Source organism: Callithrix jacchus, chromosome 7 (assembly GCF_049354715.1).
Source record: "Callithrix jacchus isolate 240 chromosome 7, calJac240_pri, whole genome shotgun sequence".
Classification (NCBI taxonomy): Eukaryota; Metazoa; Chordata; class Mammalia; order Primates; family Cebidae; genus Callithrix; species Callithrix jacchus.
Genome location: NC_133508.1, coordinates 14,964,034 through 14,981,956, shown reverse-complemented (window position 1 = coordinate 14,981,956; position 17,923 = coordinate 14,964,034). Strand labels below are relative to the sequence as shown.

The 17,923-nt window shown below is 44.3% G+C and overlaps 1 protein-coding gene across 11 annotated transcripts in view; it reads left to right on the top strand.

Moving 5' to 3' along the window:
- The window catches only part of FRMD4A (FERM domain containing 4A), a 696,700-nt gene that overhangs the window by 325,459 nt on the left and 353,318 nt on the right, over positions 1-17,923 (top strand). For 3 of the 11 annotated variants that reach the window (XM_035252806.3, XM_035252807.3, XM_035252797.3), the window contains exon 1: positions 61-532. The exons of the other annotated variants lie outside the window; for them this stretch is intronic. In XM_035252806.3, the coding sequence (XP_035108697.1) occupies positions 440-532 (93 nt within the window). In that variant the 5' untranslated portion in view covers positions 61-439. Of the gene's footprint in view, positions 1-60; positions 533-17,923 lie in introns of those variants that run through there. 11 annotated transcript variants of the gene reach the window in all.

The following is a 17,923-nucleotide window of genomic DNA, read 5'->3' as shown; positions in this document are numbered from 1 at the left end:
GAGGGGCTTGGGAGTCACGTGATGGAATGAATAATACGTCTGATAGAGCTGTGATTAGACAACTGACCTGGTTACCATCTGCAGCCACAAGAAACAAAGTTGACATTTCTGGATCACTCTCCCCAGAAGCGTCACTTGTCTGTGACCAGGACACGGCAGTCTCGCTGAGCCAGCTGTACAGAGGGACGGATGGAAGAAAGCTAGAGATGTTGCTTCGTGTGGGCTCAAGTTGAAGAACTTGGTCTGCTTTTCTTTTTTCCCATCCCCCCTCCTCCTGACCAACCACATCTTGATTCATATGGTCGAAAGAAAAACTCTTTCAGTTATTTGATATTTGGGAACCTTCCAGGAGACCATAACTTATTTTTTGAGGGAGGCTCCTTCTCTCTTTGCTGGGAACACACACACACACACACACACACACACACAGCTGTACACCATGGTGGTTCAGGCTGCAGTGGCTCCGAATAGATCCCAAAGACTTTTGCTGAAAATACCTTATGGATCTCTGAGAAGGCGCAGCGTTGAAAGGGTAAGCTATGTGGCCGGCTGTTTGCTTTTCATTTGCTCCAAAGACAGGGAGATGTTTGTTTTCATTGTATACAGCGTTACTTCTGTTACTAATGTTTCCTGAACAGTTAGAGCTCCTGGGACAGTACAATACGATCTCATCTGTAGTTTTAGTTTTTCAACAGATAATGATGAGAGACCTGAAACAGCAATTTTTGTCACTTGTGGATCTTGGAGGGGGGAGGGGTGCTCTTAGAGATGAAATATGAGGGAAAAGACTGGGATGGGAGCTTCCCCCTGGAATGGGTATGAAAGATTTGAGTGCTTGTCGAGAAATGTATGGGGGCTGTGAAACTGATTTCTTCTGTGTTTATTGAAACTTACTCATTAGTGCAGCAGGACTGTGAATTTCTTCTGCTGGGTGACAGTGTCTAAAAGGGAGGTGATGGTGACATTAAGGAGCTTCAAAGCTTTGCCGGTTTAAATTATGCAGGCAGTTGATTATAAAAGCTCTTTTCCCGCCCACCCCCCGTCCCCTACCATACATTGCTATCATTTGGGGTTTATGTGTTTTTAATACTATAGATTTTGGCTTAAAATTACTCTGTTAATTTCCTGAAAGCACAGTTACTTTATGGAAGCCCCTAGCAGAGAAGATCCTATAAAATAATAAGGATTTGTCCTTCTCTGGAGTAACAGATGCAGTTTGGGGCTGACTATAGTTAACTGAAAGCTGGTTGTCGTTGGGATGGCAGGCTCACCATCCACAAAGTGTATGACGGTTTTGTGGCTCTCAGAAACCCCAAAAGCCCCTGTTTGAATCGTGGCAAGTCCTTCCGTGAGTTTTTGTCATCTGCGTAGACATCTTCGGTCAAGGTGTAGCGTAGGACCTGATAAAGCAAATAGCGTCACATGAAGCTCTCTTGCTGAATCAGCAACCCACAGCATCTTATAAAGATCAGAATTAAATTGTGACTTTTTCCGGTGGTATACTTACTACTCAGTGATGTTTAAATTAAAAAAAAAAACTAACGGTTTAAAAATATGAGGGGCTGTCTAAATAGTTAGGGTTGATTTCCTGAGTTTTAATGAGTTTTTTTTCTGCCATTTGAATAATGAAAAAGGCTTCCCTTTCTATTCTAGTTGTGTGTAGGTCTTTATTTTGAGAATTATTTCTTGTTCTGAATGTCAAGATCATCAGCTAATATATGTTAAATGCTTACTGTGTATTTCATGTTATACCAATAGCTTAGAGCTTAGGCCATCAGTGATAGCAAAATTTACACATCGATCAGGCTGCTATTGAGTGTGATTTTAGGTGTTAGTGAAAACTCTTTGGTCTGTATGGTAACTGAATTCTTATCGTGTGTTCTCTTATTAAGATATTTATTCACAAATGTGACATGGAAATGTGAATTGTGTGCCTTAAGGCGTGCCAATGGCAGGATTGAGCAGATAGTCATCCTTTATAGATGCCCATACATGCACACACAAATGCAGTCACCTGGAAACCTCTATTTATACCATTATGCTCTCCATATAAAATGTTTAATAAATAATGTATGTGTACATAAATTCAGATAGATGCAGTTACCACTTCTGTAATTCATTGTTTACTAATTTAAGAAAAAGTGGTGATATAGGGATATAGTGTCATACACAAAACTTGTCTGTTATTGGGTATGTTTGCACATACTTGCTTTCAAAGCACACAGGCCTGTTTTCTGCCCTTAAGCACACCCCACTGTTCTGCCCTTAAGCACATACCCACTGGCCTTAATGTGAGTATGGTCTGAATGCTTCAGAGCCCTCCAGCATAGCGGCTTCGGAACCCTCCAGCATAGCAGCTTTGGGGCCCTCCAGCATAGCAGCTTTGGGGCCCTCCAGCATAGAAGCTTTGGGGCCCTCCAGCATAGAAGCTCTGGGGCCCTCCAGCATAGCAGCTTGGGAACCCTCCAGCATAGCGGCTTCAGAACCCTCCAGCATAGCAGCTTTGGGGCCCTCCAGCATAGAAGCTTTGGGGCCCTCCAGCATAGCAGCTTGGGAAACCTCCAGCATAGCAGCTTGGGAACCCTCCAGCATAGCAGCTTTGGGGCCCTCTAGTGCAGCACATCCTTGGAACATTGGGTCTTCCTGATGAATCTACCACCTCACCCTCCACAGCAATGGAGAGTGGAACAAATTGAAATGTTCCGTGTCCTGTCAATTTCACTGGACATCTTACACTGTGGGTCAGTGGAATTGACAGTTCTGTGACAGTTTTCAGAATGGAGTCCTGTGTTTACATAACAGGAGGAGAGGTGAGGGCAAACACTGACAGCTGGCACTCTTACCCTGGGACTCCCTGAGTTTAAACAACAGCAGCTTTTGCAGTTGCTTCAGCAGCCTTGAGGGTGCCAGGCATCTGAGCTGGTTTCCATTGTCTCACGATATCTAATGACGTAGATGACCTTGCATTTGTTTAAGACTTTCAGTCCATTCCCCTACTTTACCATCACGAGTTACTAACGAGGCACAGAGCCCAGGGGTTCCTACCCTTGTCTTGTATAAATAGGGAAACCAAGGCACAGAGAAGTTTAATCATTCTGTATAGGAATATACAATCAATGACAGAGTAGGACCTAAATCCAGGGGCCTGGCATGGCATGTCCTTGCCATGGGATCACGTTTCGTCTTTGCTCTCTGGAGGAGCCCTGACATGGCAGCCTGGCCCTGGGAAAAGGGTGATAACTAACTCGTCACCGGTATTCATGTTATAGGAAATATAGAAGACATGCCAGTCAGAGGTGCCGAAAACCAAAGAGAAGAACATGATTTCCAGGACACTGAAAGTCCTGAGCCCTTGGGTGTCCAGGGTTCAACAATTGCTTCTGTTTCCAACTGCCTAGAGGCTGCGTTGAAAGAAAGAATCACAATTTTTTAACCCTGCAACTATCCACCAAATCCTGAGTGACCAGGCTTAGTTCTGGTTCACGTTTCTTCAGAATTCCATGAGCACATCGCTGTGCGAGGCAGGGTGGAACACAGAAAAGAAATAGAAAATGCCGTGTTTGGTATGGGAGGAGAAATTAGACGTGTAAAGTTTATATAAATAGAACAATTAGACGTCAATACCATACAGGCTACAATTAAGCCACAAAATAAGTAACAAAGACAATTTGGGTGAAAGCAGCGTGGTGGGGTGACAAGAGTGAGGCTTGTCTATTTGCTATTTACGAGTTTTATACTATTTACCATTGACTGTTGACTATGTACAAGTCATATGGCCTTAACCATGTGACTCAAACTTTCTCCGTTTTGGTTTATTTATCCACACTACCCACTCCTTGGCAGTGCCCGGAAAGGACCAGCAAGCATGTATATGCAAGGACCTAACACGATACCTGACAGTCCTACAAGATGCAATCCGTAATGATAGGCATTGTTTTTAGGGTTGCCTATCTTTGTGTATAAGAACACTTGGCTTGTATCGTTTGTTTCTTTATTTGTTTTATTTTGTTTTGTTCGAGACAGAGTCTCACTATGTTGCCTAGGGTGCAGTGGCACAATCTTGGCTCACTGCAACCTCCACCTCTCGGGCTCAAATGATTCTCCTGCCTCAGCCTCAAGAGTAACTGGCATTACAGGCATGTGCCACCGTACCTGGATAATTTCATATTTTTAGTAGAGTTGGGGTTTCACCATGTTGGCCAGGCTGGTCTTGAACTCCTGACCTCAGGTGATCCACCCGCCTCAGCCTCCCAAAGTGCTGGGATTACAGGTATGAGCCACCACATCCAGTCTTGTATTTTAATAACTGATGACAGTTTTTTATACTTAGACACACACCCCTGTCTCCTGGAGAGGTCCTTTAGGGCTATTCACCTGCTAAAGCCAAGAAAAGCAGCATTTTGTGTCATAGTGATAACTTTTCTTGGACTCCCAATTTTATGTAAGACACATGGAAAACAAAATCTTTCAAACTGGCTACACGTGACTGCCAAGTAACTCAACTTACTCAAGCCCTATCCTTCTACACAGTTTCTTCCTTCTAAAGCCAGATGTTTTTATTCCAGAAGCAAAGTAAAAATGAGCTTCATGGAAAATTCTAATAAATGTAAGAACAAAACATATAAATGAGTTAAGGAAAGAGAAAATGTGGAAATTTTTTCCTGGGAGTTTGCCTTGGGGCAGGGGGAAAGTTTTTATTAAACGAGTGTAACTCTGCAATCTGAGGAAATGGTTTTATGTTGGAGATTACCTTTATAGAAGCAAAGCCTAAAAATAAGTGAGCGAACCTTTTACGTGGCCCAACCATTGTTGTTTTAGTTTGTGGTTTTATGTGGAGGTGAAATCTGCTAGGCTGCTGTCTATTCATTTCTCTAGCTTGGGCTCCAGGAAGCTGAGAAATGTGTATTTCTTCACACCCTGAGATGCCCGCCTGTGAGGGCTCTGACCCAGTCCTGCAGATACTTACCAGTTGGTGGATCTCCATTTTCACCCACTGATTTTCCAGCTGTAAGATCATCTATTGAAGTGGGAGCATAACTTCCTGCATTTATTGGGATGCTCATCTGCCCCATTGACTTTTCCTCTCTGATACCCACACCCACAGATCCCGGGGTGGACTGAACCTCACTGTTCTCTGAAACATCTCAACACATCAAATGCAGCATGTCCACAATGGACTTCATCATCTCTCCCAATAATCCTGCTTCTCCAACACCACCCACTTCCTACAACCCAAACTAGACCCCGGGCATCTTTCTGCCCCAACTCTTTCCATTGTCTCCTTCTCACAGCCACAGTGCACTGTCCGTTCCAGCTCTGAAATGTCTGTCCCCTTCCTGCTCCTCATTCTTTGGTCCAGCCCGCCGTCATCTCACCTGCATGTTACCTTCTCCCCATGGCCAGTCTTGCTCCCCTCAGTTCATGCTCTGTGCTGCAGCCACTGTGATCTTTCTAAAACCTAGGGGTGATCATGTCCCTTGTCTACTGAAAACCCTTAAGTGGCCCCCTGCCTTGGGATAAGTACAAATTACAAGGCTTTTCAGAATCACTGCCCTCTAGCCTTACCTCTTCCCATGCCTTACCCTGGGAGTGTTATATTCCAACCAAAAACATGGATGTGTTTGCACTTCCTCCAAAATTACCAAGCTCACTCTTGCCCCATGGCCTTTGCATGTGTTTTCATCTTCCTGGCACTTTCTGCCTCCTCCCTCTACCCACTTTGCTTCTTTCAGCCTAAAGACAGAATTTCACAGGAAGCCCTTCCAGGCACCCCATCTCCTCCCCATGTCTGAGTAAGTGCTTTCCCTGCAGGCTCCTGTAGCACTCTAGAATTTCCTTACAGTAGCACAAATCACACTGCATTGAAATCACTGGTCCGCATCAGTCATCATCCTCCATACCATGGCAGGCATCTTGAGGACAAGGAACACCCTTTGGTTTCTGGTTTGTAACAGGAGTGCAATAAATATCCACTAGATGACAGAATGAATGAAATGTGAAAGTTCATATAAACTTCTCTCAGTGAGAATATCTGACAAGAGGATCAGCATTAAGACCTACACTGGAACAGCCTTCATCCCCGTGATAACCTACCATAAGTCGCATTATCTCTGGTGGAAAATGTGTTCCCTCTTACATGTTAGAACAAGCAGAGAAAGCAAAAGGCTCTCCTCTTACTTATTTGGATCTCTAAGACCATGCCACACATCTTTAAATGAAACAAATGTATGCATGAACAGTCGATCAGACTCAAATCTTATGTCTCTTCACAACGTGGTTCAAATTTGACGGTTTTATCGGGGGGAAAATGAGACAGGAAAGCATTCTCTTTGACCACAATGATTCCAATAATTTTAGGTGAAAGGGTTTTTGTGTGTCTAGGAAACACTGAAATGGCGGGATATTTCTGGAGTGATATTTTTAACACAGCATAAATTAAACCTTTTCGTACTCACATCATTCATTACATGATGTGTTATTCCAGGTTGACGTATTGCCAGTCTATTATTTTGCAAACCATTACATTATCACAGCTGCTAAGCTGCATAACTTAAGAATTCAGAATACAACAGAGTCTCTATAGTCGAGTGTGCGGTGCTTACATTCTGAATGTATTCATGCAGGGAAGTGTGAGACGTTACCAAAAACACATACAGCAGACGGCTTTCAGTGGATATTTATTACCATTGAGAGCAGGCAGCCAAGAACAGTTCAGACAGATCAGTGTATTCACACATATTATTAGCCAACCCCCTCATCCTGCACGAGGTTTTGTTCCTTCTATAAATATACGCCTCTCTGGAGAAAAAGAACATGGACTATTGGGGACTCCAATTCTCTGGTTCACAGAATGCATTGAAGGCCATTTTCCCTGCGTTGGTTAGTCCCATGCAATTTTAAGTGACCCAAACTTGGTGAACCAATCTTTATTTTATTTGGTATAGCAGCTTATGTCATGTTAAACCATTGACTTCTCATCTTGGGCAGAATGACATTGCTTGTTGGCTCAGTGTGGGGAAGGAAAGGCTGCCTCTATGGGTACCACCTCATAGTTTTCCTTCCTCAAGCTCATGTGGAAAGCATGATTGCAAACCTCTATGCAAAGGATCAGGACTCCCAGGCATTTCCGCATCCTACGCAAAATGGCAGCTCACAGGCTGGGCCTGAAACTGAACACAGTTCTTCTCATTGGATGGCTTGTCCCCAAGTCCTGACTCCTCCTCATGCCTTGCCATCATGCCATGGGTCATCTTAAAGCAGTGCTTTTCAACATCGGTGTCACATTGGAAACAAGGAGCTTTTTAAAACCCCAATGCCCTATCTGTACCCCAGACCACGTACATCAGAATCTCTGGGGATGGGATCCAGGCATCAGTATTTAAATCCCCAGGTGATTCTATCATGCAGCGACATTGATAACATCGCCCCAAGGAAATAATATTTCCAAGATAGATGATTTGGGCAAGATGCCAGCATGAGGAAGTTAGCTAGTTTTTGTGTTTTCTAGTGTCCTCACATAAAAGAGAAAGGAAAAGGTTGATTGTGTTCAGGTTTTGGGTTGTGTCATTCTCGATAGGGGAAAAAAACTATTTAAGCTCCTTGAAAGTTGAAAGTTGAAAGGATTCATATTCCTGGGACATCCTACTCAGTGTCAAGCACATTCGGGACAGTCTGTAGATAGTTACCTGCAGCCTTCTGAAGTCACAGAGTCTAGAATCCTGCAATGACTTCCTTCCAGGCTATTTACGACCCAAAATACCCAATCCAGCTTCTCCTGTATGCTTCTTTTCTCGACTGGTGCGTGGACAAGGTCCCTTTTGTGTGTCTTTCGATCTGCCCTATTGCAAATTCACAAAGTAAACCGTGTGTTCTCAGAAGAAAGGGGAGATGATTTTTTTTGTTTTTGTTTTGTTTTGTTTGGAGATGGAGTCTTGCTCTGTCACCCAGGCTGAAGCGCAGTGGCATGATTTTAGCTCACTGCAACCTCCCCCTCCTGGGTTCAAGTAGTTTTCCTGCCTCAGCCTCCTGAGTAGTTGAGATTACAGGCACCCATTACCATGCCCGGCTAATTTTTGTATTTTTAGTAGAGGTGGAGTTTCACCATGTTGGCCAGGCTGGTCTTGAATTCCTGACCTCAAGTGATCCGCCCACTTCAGCCTCCCAAAGTGCTGGGATTACAGGTGTGAGTCATTGCACCCGACCAGGGGGAGATGGCTTTCCATAAGTGCTTTGACACAGATCTCTTAGAAACTGCTCTAGCATAATGAACATCCACCTGTGTAATATAAGGCTTTCTTTGATCTCATAGTTGAAAACAATCCACTTTTATTTGTATTTACTCATCAATGAGCCTCAGAGGATAGTATTATTTATTCTACACCTATAAAGCAATATAAAAGAGACTATACCATGAGCCTTTATTCTGATCTGGGAACAGATGAACCACATGTATGGATTTTTAATTCTTTTTTGTCATATCCTACTGGTCACTTGATAACTAACACTTCAAAGGACTTGGTCAGTTTTTCTACTAAGTCTCAGAGCCTAAAACAAAATGTGGGATAATGATAGGATAAACAAATATTCATTGAGGGAATGCTGAGTACCTGAACAAAAGGAGTCTCTCTGTGCTTATAAACTCAAACCTTTAATAAAAAATTGTTGTCCTTCGTGGGACAGGGTTGCCGTATGGCTGTGTTTGTATGAAGATGAACATCTGTGTCATCATCAGTCCTAACGGTAACTTATTTTAAGATGCTAGCTCTTCTTGATGGAGAAGTTATCATGAAAAGCTTCCTAAAATCCTGCTACACAATTAGCACCTTTGGGTGCATGGGCAGCCCCTTTTCTTCCGAATGAGAACCCGTGTGGGGATGTTGTGAGACAGTCCAGAAATATGCCTCTGATCATTTTTCTTTCTTTTTTTTTTTTTTTTTTTTTAATTTTGAGACGGAGTTTTGCTCTTGTTACCCAGGCTGGAGTGCAATGGCACAATCTCGGCTCACCGCAACCTCCGCCTCCTGGGTTCAGGGAATTCTTCTGCCTCAGCCTCCTAAGTAGCTGGGATTACAGGCACGTGCCACCATGCCCAGCTAATATTTTGTATTTTTAGTAGAGACGGGGTTTCACCTTGTTGACCAGGATGGTCTCGATCTCTTGACCTCATGATCCACCCGCCTCGGCCTCCCTCCCAAAGTGGTGGGATTACAGGCTTGAGCCATCGCGCCCGGCTGCCTCTGATCATTTTTCTACATTGTTTGCTGACTTTTCTCAAACATGCCAAAGGCTTCCAAGCCTTATTGGCTTTCCTTATTAATGTTCCAGCAAAGTAACTGGAGGAATTGGAGGGGCCATTTAGATGTAATTTCTCCAGTCACCCTATTAGAACACTAGTGAAGAAAGCCAATAAGCGTTACAAGTATATTGATCATTACTAGAAAATGTGGTCCTAGTCCATCCACACAGAATCAGTCCCAGAATACAGGTATCCTTGGGAATGGAATACCTAGGACATAACATTTTATTTGTTAATTTCACAGATTTTTATTTAACATTGACTACATGCCAGACAGTGTTCTAGGCCCAAGACATACAGCTAAGTCTGTGCTTTCATGAACTGGTAATAAGTTAAGCGGTGCTGGGTTCTCTAAAGAGAAATAACGGAGAGTGAAGAGGAGGAAAATGGAGCGTGCAGCATCGTTATATAATGTGGCTCTCAAGGAAGGACCGGAAGGGATTTGGGACCAAGCCATGAGGCTATGTGGGGAAAGAACATCCCATACAGAAGGTATAGCATGTACAACAGGCCAGAGGCAGGAGTGGACCTGATGTACTTGAGGGATGGCAAGGGGGTAGCTGGAGCTGGAGCAGTGTAAAAGGGTGAGATAGGGTGGGTCAGAGGTGAGGATAAAGAGTCAGAGAAGAGTTAAGAGCTCAGCTGGCACAGGCTGTGCAGGTCATGAGAAGGACCTTTGGGTTTTACTCTGGTTGAGACGGAAAAAGATCAGTGGGTCAGGGGCTGAAGGATGATGTTAGCTACTAGGTTGATAGAGAAGAAGGCTGTCATTGGATGATGCATGAGGCCACTAGTACAATCATCTTAGTGAGAAACAATGGTGGTTTAGGCCAGTGGATACCCTGGAGGTGGTGAGAAGTGAAGTGGATGGACCCTGGATTTATCTAGAAGGGAAAGCTGGCAGGATTTGCAGACAGATTGGGTGTGGAGGGAGAGAGGAAGACGGGAGTCAAGAATGGCCCCTGAGCAGCTGTAGCCTGGAGCTGACACTTACCAAGACAGGAACCACTGCAGGAAGAGCTGCTCAGTGATGACAGCCTGGGCCAGAGAGATGGGTTCTATTTCTGATGTGCTAAACTTGAGATAATGAGTAAAAAATTCAAGTGGAGATATACAGTAGGATGTTAAAAACATATGTTTTGTGTTTGGGTGAGAGGTCTGGACTGGAGATAGGATGTGGACATTATCAGGGGTGCACTGGAGCTGGCTTGGCAGGCTCTGCAGAGCCGGTTATCTGATTTCTTCTCAGCTCTACATTCAGTGATGACACATGACCAGCTTGAAATGGGCCGTGACGAGGAATTTACACCATGGAAATTGGCAAACATTACAAAGCAGAGCTTTTTTTCCCCTAGAGAGTTGATGACAGTTCTGCGTTCTCCAGTAAACCACTGGAGATTGGCATTTAAGCCAGAGGACTATATGATAACACCTGGGGAATGTGCATGGATGAATAAAGAAATGTCAGCAAACTGGACCCAAAGCCACTCCGAAGCTTAGAGATGGGCTCCACGTGGTGGAACCAGCAAAGAAGACTAGCAGGGAGCAGCCAGTGAGGTAGAAAGAGGATTGAAGACAAAAGTCCCAGAAGGACATGATGCATTTTCCATTGCTGCTGATAGTCAAGTGAGATAAGGACTAACTTTATTGTATATTATCATAAAAATTGCATAAACTCCATGCATCAGAATTGCTATGTGTTAGCAGGGCATAGTGGCTCATGCCTGTAATCCCAGCACTTTGGGAGGCGGAGGTAGGCGGATCACTTGAGGTCAGGAGTTTTGAGACCAGACTGGACAACACGGCAAAACTCCGTCTCTACAAAAAGTTAGCCAGGTGTGGCGGCACTTGACAGTAGTCCCAGCTACTCGGGAGGCTGAGATGGAAGGCTTGCTCGAACCCAAGAGGTCGAGGCTGTAGTGAGCCAAGATTGCACCACTGCAGTCCAGCCTGAGTGACAGGCTTATTTTTTTTTAATCTCAAAAAAAAAAAAAAAAGAATTGCCATTTGTTTCTAAGTTCAGTGCATGGCTCAGATGTCTGCTCTCAACCTCAGACATACTGAACCTAATTCTCAGGGGCCTGTAACATAGAAGACAGTTTGAAAAGCAGAGCTTTAATACATAGTGTTCCAGAAAAGCAGGCACAGTGGGGTAGAGAAAAGAATGTAACACAGGAAGGGATAAATAATGCAGATGGGAAAAGAGAGAAACTCTTAGAACAAATTTTACTCACCCTAAGGTTGGTCCTGGACAGACAGAGCAATTGGACACCATGGTGGAGACTCAGTGGGTGAAGCTGATTACAATCAAGGCCAAGAGTCAGTTTCTTCCCAATAGCACCGAAGAAACACTGTGTCCTGTTTTAAATATCCCTCCCTTAAGCCACTTTATCAGAAAAATGGAGCTGCAATTGTCCCTTAGATCTTTTCCAGCTCATACCACCCCTGCAAAATAAAGGCAAGAGAGAAGATGAGTCATATCAGTAACAGCTATTGGTCGCCTATGTCAAACGCCACCAACTCTTCGCTGTCCTAAGACCTAGCAGGGAAAACCTGTTTTGTTTTGTTGTGCCTTTGAATTTCCTTTTCAGTGTCTTGATGTAATCACATGTCAGGGCTTCATAACCCAGCTGAGTCCCAGAATAGATTTAGAAAGTATCAGTTAGGGTTGAGTTGGCCGTCAGCTGCCCGAAATGAGCAAGTCCTAATTTGTGTAACTATGAATTTGGGGATTGACATCCATTCTGTAAAAGCAAATGGATTTGAATTGAATTGGAAGAAATCACATCTAACATCTCATGGAGTTCTTGTCGAAGAAAATCCAGCTATTCTCTGCCAGTTAGGCTGAAGGATCGTTAAGTAACAGCCACCAACGCTTGGAACAAAGTCTTCCATGTAGATCCCATCCCAAAAAGGCTTTCTATGCGGGGTTTGCCCAATTACATTATGCCTAGTTCCCCTTTCCTAGCCCCTTTCGTTTTCTTTAAGTAAGAAGGTACCTCTGACACGTGAAATTCTAATCAATGAAAAAGAAGTTTTAAAAGCAGACAAGTAGTACGTGGCTCTCCCACGAGTCTGTGCCGATGCTTGTGAATTTGCCGATTTTGTTACTGAAGTGAAATTTTGTGTGCCTGGGTGTGGATGAGCAGAGTCACCAGGGCTCTGCGAATGCTCTTTCTCTGCGGGGGCAGTGACAGCCTTGCTTCGTCGCTGGCCTGGTGCGTAGGTGCCAGGTCCACCCAGCAGTGCAGGTATCAGGTTCAGGAGTCACCGCCATTAAGATGTTAACCGAGTGTGCTATGGTCTGAATGTTTTGTTCCTCTGCAATTAATATGTTGAAATCCTATCCCCTAAAGTAATGGCGTTAAGGGATGGGGCCTTTAGGAGACAATTAGTGCCCTTATGAAAGAGGTGCTAAAGAGCTCAGTAGCCCCTTCCACTCTCTGAGGATACAGAAAGGAAGTGTTGCCTGTCAGCCAGAAAGTGAGCCCTCCCCAGGCACCGAATCTGCCTTGATATTAGACTTTCCAGTTACCAGAACTACAAGCAATAAAATTCTGTTGTTTGTAAGCTCCGTAGTTTATGTGATTTGTTAGAGCAGCCTGGAGAAGCTAAGATGCAGTCCTTAAAGGGAAGGCTAGGAGAGGGAACTTTCTCCCCAGCCGAGCCCCAGCTTTGGGTTGTCAAGTGGCAGAGCATTTAGGAGAGGATCTCATTAAGAAAAAAAGCAATCTGGAAATGCATGTGGGCACGTGTTGATTTGAAATCAACAATGTAGAATGGTGTGTTCATATCAGCCTACTGGTCAACTTGGCTTCCTGAAGACCAAGGCCCAGTGAGCAGAAGCCTGGTTCCCAAGACCATATGCCATGCCATTCAACATTACTCTCAAGGGGCAGTACCTAGATCCTGTGGCATTTGGTTCAGCCATAGTGTCCATCTGCAGATCATCTTGTGTTTGTTTCAGACAGAGTCTTGCTCTGTTGCCCAGGCTGGAGTGCAGTGGCACAATCTGAGCTCACTACAACCTCCACCCCCCAGTTCTAGAGATTCTTGTGCCTCAGCGTCCCAAGTAGCTGGGATTACAGGCATGCACCAATATACCCAGTTAATTTTTGTATTTTTAGTAGAGATAGGGTTTCATTATGTGGGCCAGGCTGGTCTTAAACTCTTGGTCTCAAGCAATGCACCCGCCTAGCCTCCCAAAGTGGTGGGCTTACAGGTGTGAGCCACCATGCCAGCCTAGATCATCTTATTCGCCCTTTATTTCTAGTAGAATTCCTGATCGGGTGTTCTGTGTTCTCCTTGAGGATATAAACCAACATACCTAATAGCAAACAAAAATATCTTCAGGACTCTGTAACTTTCTTTTTTCTTGTCACTGGCCTTAAGGTGGCATAAGAAAAACATGTCTCATGTGTCTTAGAGTAGAGTCCATGCAGGGCAAGAAAAGTTATGTCCTTAAGAGATCCAGCAGTCAGAAATTGGCTATGTTTGAGAGTTGATTTCTATCTCAGATGGTACCCAAGGGACCTAATCTTTTATCTTCACTCCTGGGGCTGCGCTTCTGTTCACTCTAGTCATCTTAGAAAATACAACCTCATAGAGGCATTATAAACTAAAATGTGTATAGCAGCCAGGCAGGGAAAAGAAATGTAACAGGAAAATAAGGAAAGAGGCGCATTGCAAATCAGAGAACTCCTGCCCAGCGAGTGCGGCCAGCTACTACTCAGCCATGCCATGGGAAAACTGGGGCCAGCGTTCCTGGATCTTCTAGTTTTTCCAAAGAAAATGTATCCATTTTTCTTATGTTTAAGAAAAAAATACATATGTATTTTTGTGTATATGTGAGAAAGAGAGTGAGAGTGAGAGATATATCCCCATTTTTATAATCCAACTTTAAAGGATAACATCGCATGCCAAACAAAGTATATTTTTAGGCTACATTTCACCCACAAGATGCCAGTTTTCAATTTCTACAAGAAAAAGAGCACTGTCCCGAGGTGGGCGGATCACCTGAGGTCAGGAGTTTGAGACCAGCCTGGCCAACATGGTGAAACCTTGTGTCTACAAATATACAAAAATGAACCAGTTGCAGTGGCTCACGCCTGTAATCCCAGCACTTTTGGAGGCTGAGGAAGGCGGATTACAAGGTCAGAAGATCGAGACCATCCTGGCCAATATGGTGAAACCTCATCTCTACTAAAATACAAAAAATTAACTGTGTGTGGTGGTGTGTGCCTGTAGTCCCAGCTTGTCAGGAGGCTGAGGTAGGGGAATCACTTGAACCTGGGAGGCAGAAATTAGAGTGAGCTGAGATCACGCCGCTGAACTCCAACCTGGTGACAGAGTGAGACTCCAATTAAAAAAAAAAATAGCTGGGCATGATGGCATGTGTCTGGTAGGCTGAGACAGGAGAATCACTGAATCCAGGAGGTGAAGATTGCAGCAAGCCAAGGTCACACCACTGTACTCCAGCCGAGGCAACAGAACAAGACTCTGTCTCAAAAAAAAAAAAAAAAGGACCGTCCCACCCTAAATAACATAAAAAGAAACATTTTGGTGCAAAAAACCTAATCTTGAAATAGATCCTCAGGCCCTCCAGCTGGAGCATAATCCTAGTGCTAAATCAGAATGTTATTTTTTTTCAAATCTCTCCTGACAGGTCAAATGCAAATTTTAAAATGCATTTGAATAAATTGACTACATGTCCTCCAGCTAGAAGAAACAGGAAGATGACATCCTCTTTGCTGGGAGCATGGTTTTATTACTTAGCAAGAGGACCCGAACTTCAGAAGCCACTGAACCTATGGCCTAATTACTGCATCATAGAACAGCTTTTTTTATTTTATTTTATTTTATTATTATTTTTTTTTGAGACAGAGTTTCACTCTTGTTACCCAGGCTGGAGTGCAATGGCACGATCTCGGCTCACTGCAACCTCTGCCTCCTGGGTTCAGGCAATTCTCCTGCCTCAGCCTCCCGAGTAACTGGGATTACAGGCAAGCGCCACCATGCCCAGCTAATTTTTTGTATTTTTAGTAGAGACGGGGTTTCACCATGTTGACCAGGATGGTCTCGATCTGTTGACCTCGTGATCCACCCGCCTCGGCCTCCCAAAGTGCTGGGATTACAGGCGTGAGCCACCGCGCCCGGCCAGAACAGCTTTTTAATATCATCAGCAACGTTCTTTTGTTTTGGGAGGATACTCCCCATTGATGGTGTTAAAATGGAACAAATCAAGCAGTTTCAGCCAATAGAACAATCACTTTACCACCTACCTAGAGGTACATTTTGCTAACTTAAATTTGCAGTGTGTGGTCCTGCTTAAAACTAGAGATTGCACAACAGCCAAACAGAGGTTCTTTTATGATCAAGGTGGCTGACTGGTAACAGCTGAACTAAAACCCTTTAGTTCTAAATCATCTCTTTCATGCTGGATGGAGTGGAATTCTGGGGTCCCAGCCAAGTCCTTGAGCAAGAACTTGAATGGATTCACAGCTCCTTTTCTGACTGAAGCATTGGCTCTGCCCTTAGGAACCCTGGACCTCACCACGATGTCAAAATGGAAGGGTACCCTGCTGGGGAAGGAGGCAAGGCAGGCTTCTCCAGTGTCCCTTCTAAACAGCAGCTCGCACTTGTCACCTCCACAGCAGAGATGCAACTCTTCAGGTTTTTTTGTTTTTGTTTTTGTTTTGAGATGGAGTTTTTTGCTCTTGTTACCCAGGCTGCAGTGCAATGGCGCGATCTCGGCTCACCGCAACCTCCGCCTCCTGGGTTCAGGCAATTCTCCTGCCTCAGCCTCCTGAGTAGCTGGGATTCCAGGCACGCGCCACCATGCCCAGCTAATTTTTTGTATTTTTTTTAGTAGAGACGGGGTTTCACCATGTTGACCAGGATGGTCTCGATCTCTTGACCTCATGATCCACCCCCCCTCAGTCTCCCAAAGTGCTGGGATTACAGGTGTGCCACTGCGCCCAGCCGCAACTCTTCAGTTTTAATCTTATGATGTCCTCATTTCTGTCTCTTGCCAGATAGAGCAACTATGAATTCACTGGCTTCTAACACTTAGCCAAAAGTTTTGTAGGGACGTTTCACACCCAAGAGAAGCAGATCAGTGATCAGTGAACATGTTGGCTAGTCGTTACTTTAATCCCTTTACACTAGATCCTTTTTTTTTTTTTTTTTTTGAGACAGTCTCACTCTATTGCCCAGGCTGGAGTGCAGTGGCACAATCTTGTTTCACTGCAACCTCCACCTCCTGGGTTCAAGCAATTCTCCTTCTTCAGCCTCCTGAGTAGCTGGGATTACAGGCATGTGCCATCCTGCTTGGCTAATTTTTGTATTTTTAGTAGAAATGGGGTTTCACCATGTTGGTCAGGCTGGTCTCAAACTCCTGACCTCAGGTGATCCACCCACTTAGGCCTCCCAAAGTGCTGGGATTATAGGCGTGAGCCACCACGCCTGGCCTACACTAGATCGTTATTAAGTTAAATAATCAAATATCACATCACTGGGGCTGTATTTCCTCAATTCCCTGCTGAAATTATTTTACGAAGTTAAGATTTAATTCCTCTTTATTGACAGCTGACGTTTAGTGTCATCTTTGTTTTGAATGTGCAGCAGCCTATTTTAGGCCTGGACTGGGGCTGGCCACGTGACCTGAGACTTAGGCAGGACACGGGGGTGGGTGGGCAGCGCCCGGGGCCAGGCATGGGAGTTTGCTGGGGGCACTGAGCCAGCAAGTGAGCCCACAGACAGGCTCACTCATACGTCTGGTTAGATGTGTCAAATGTGGCTGGAGAATCAAGAAAGAAACAAACAGGTGGAGACCAAAGAAATCAGAGGAGAAGGCAGTTTAAAGAAGAGATAGGAGCAAGAGTCTGTAGAAACCCCTCAAACCGTGTCATAGCTCCAGGCATGTCTAGGCACAGCCTGGGCTATGGGCAAAGATGAGGTGGACAGGATGGTAGTTAGTGTCATATGGCTGAGAAAGCCAGCAGAAGAAACATCTATAAACATGCTTCTGAGGCTTTTTCAAAATGATCATTGAGAATCTTGTTCCTTATGTTACTCAGTACCTTTTAAATATTCCTCTCTGTTAATTCCTTTCAGAAGATAACAAGCATGTGATTCAATGTGCTTACCTTTTTACCTTTGCTGCCAGGAAACTCAAAGCTAAAGCTGAGGCACAACCTCAGTAACTTGCTCGTTCTGGATGCCTTTTTGTACTTTCATTTTTTCTATTTTAGATTTCCCTTAATTCCCTAGTTTACCCTCATGTTCTGTGTAAATACGTGCACATATTTTGCACCCCTGCCAAGCAGCATGGAAACCTACAACTTTCTCTTCTCTGTGTGTTACTTTCTGCAAGGGAAACCAACACAATAGAAGTGTAGCCCATTGAATGTAAAAAATAGAACAAAGTATGCTACTTCGCTTCTCTTGGCAGAATGCATTGTCCCAGCAGGTGCATCAGAAATGCTTCAAGGTAAGCCGAGACATGGGAACGCTGTGTTCTGAACAAGGTGATTCTTTTTTCCCAGAAGGGAATGAATGCGTTTGGAATGTTAGGGCTTGACCACACAGAGCCACTCTATTCCACCCCATTGTGTCCTGGGAGTACAC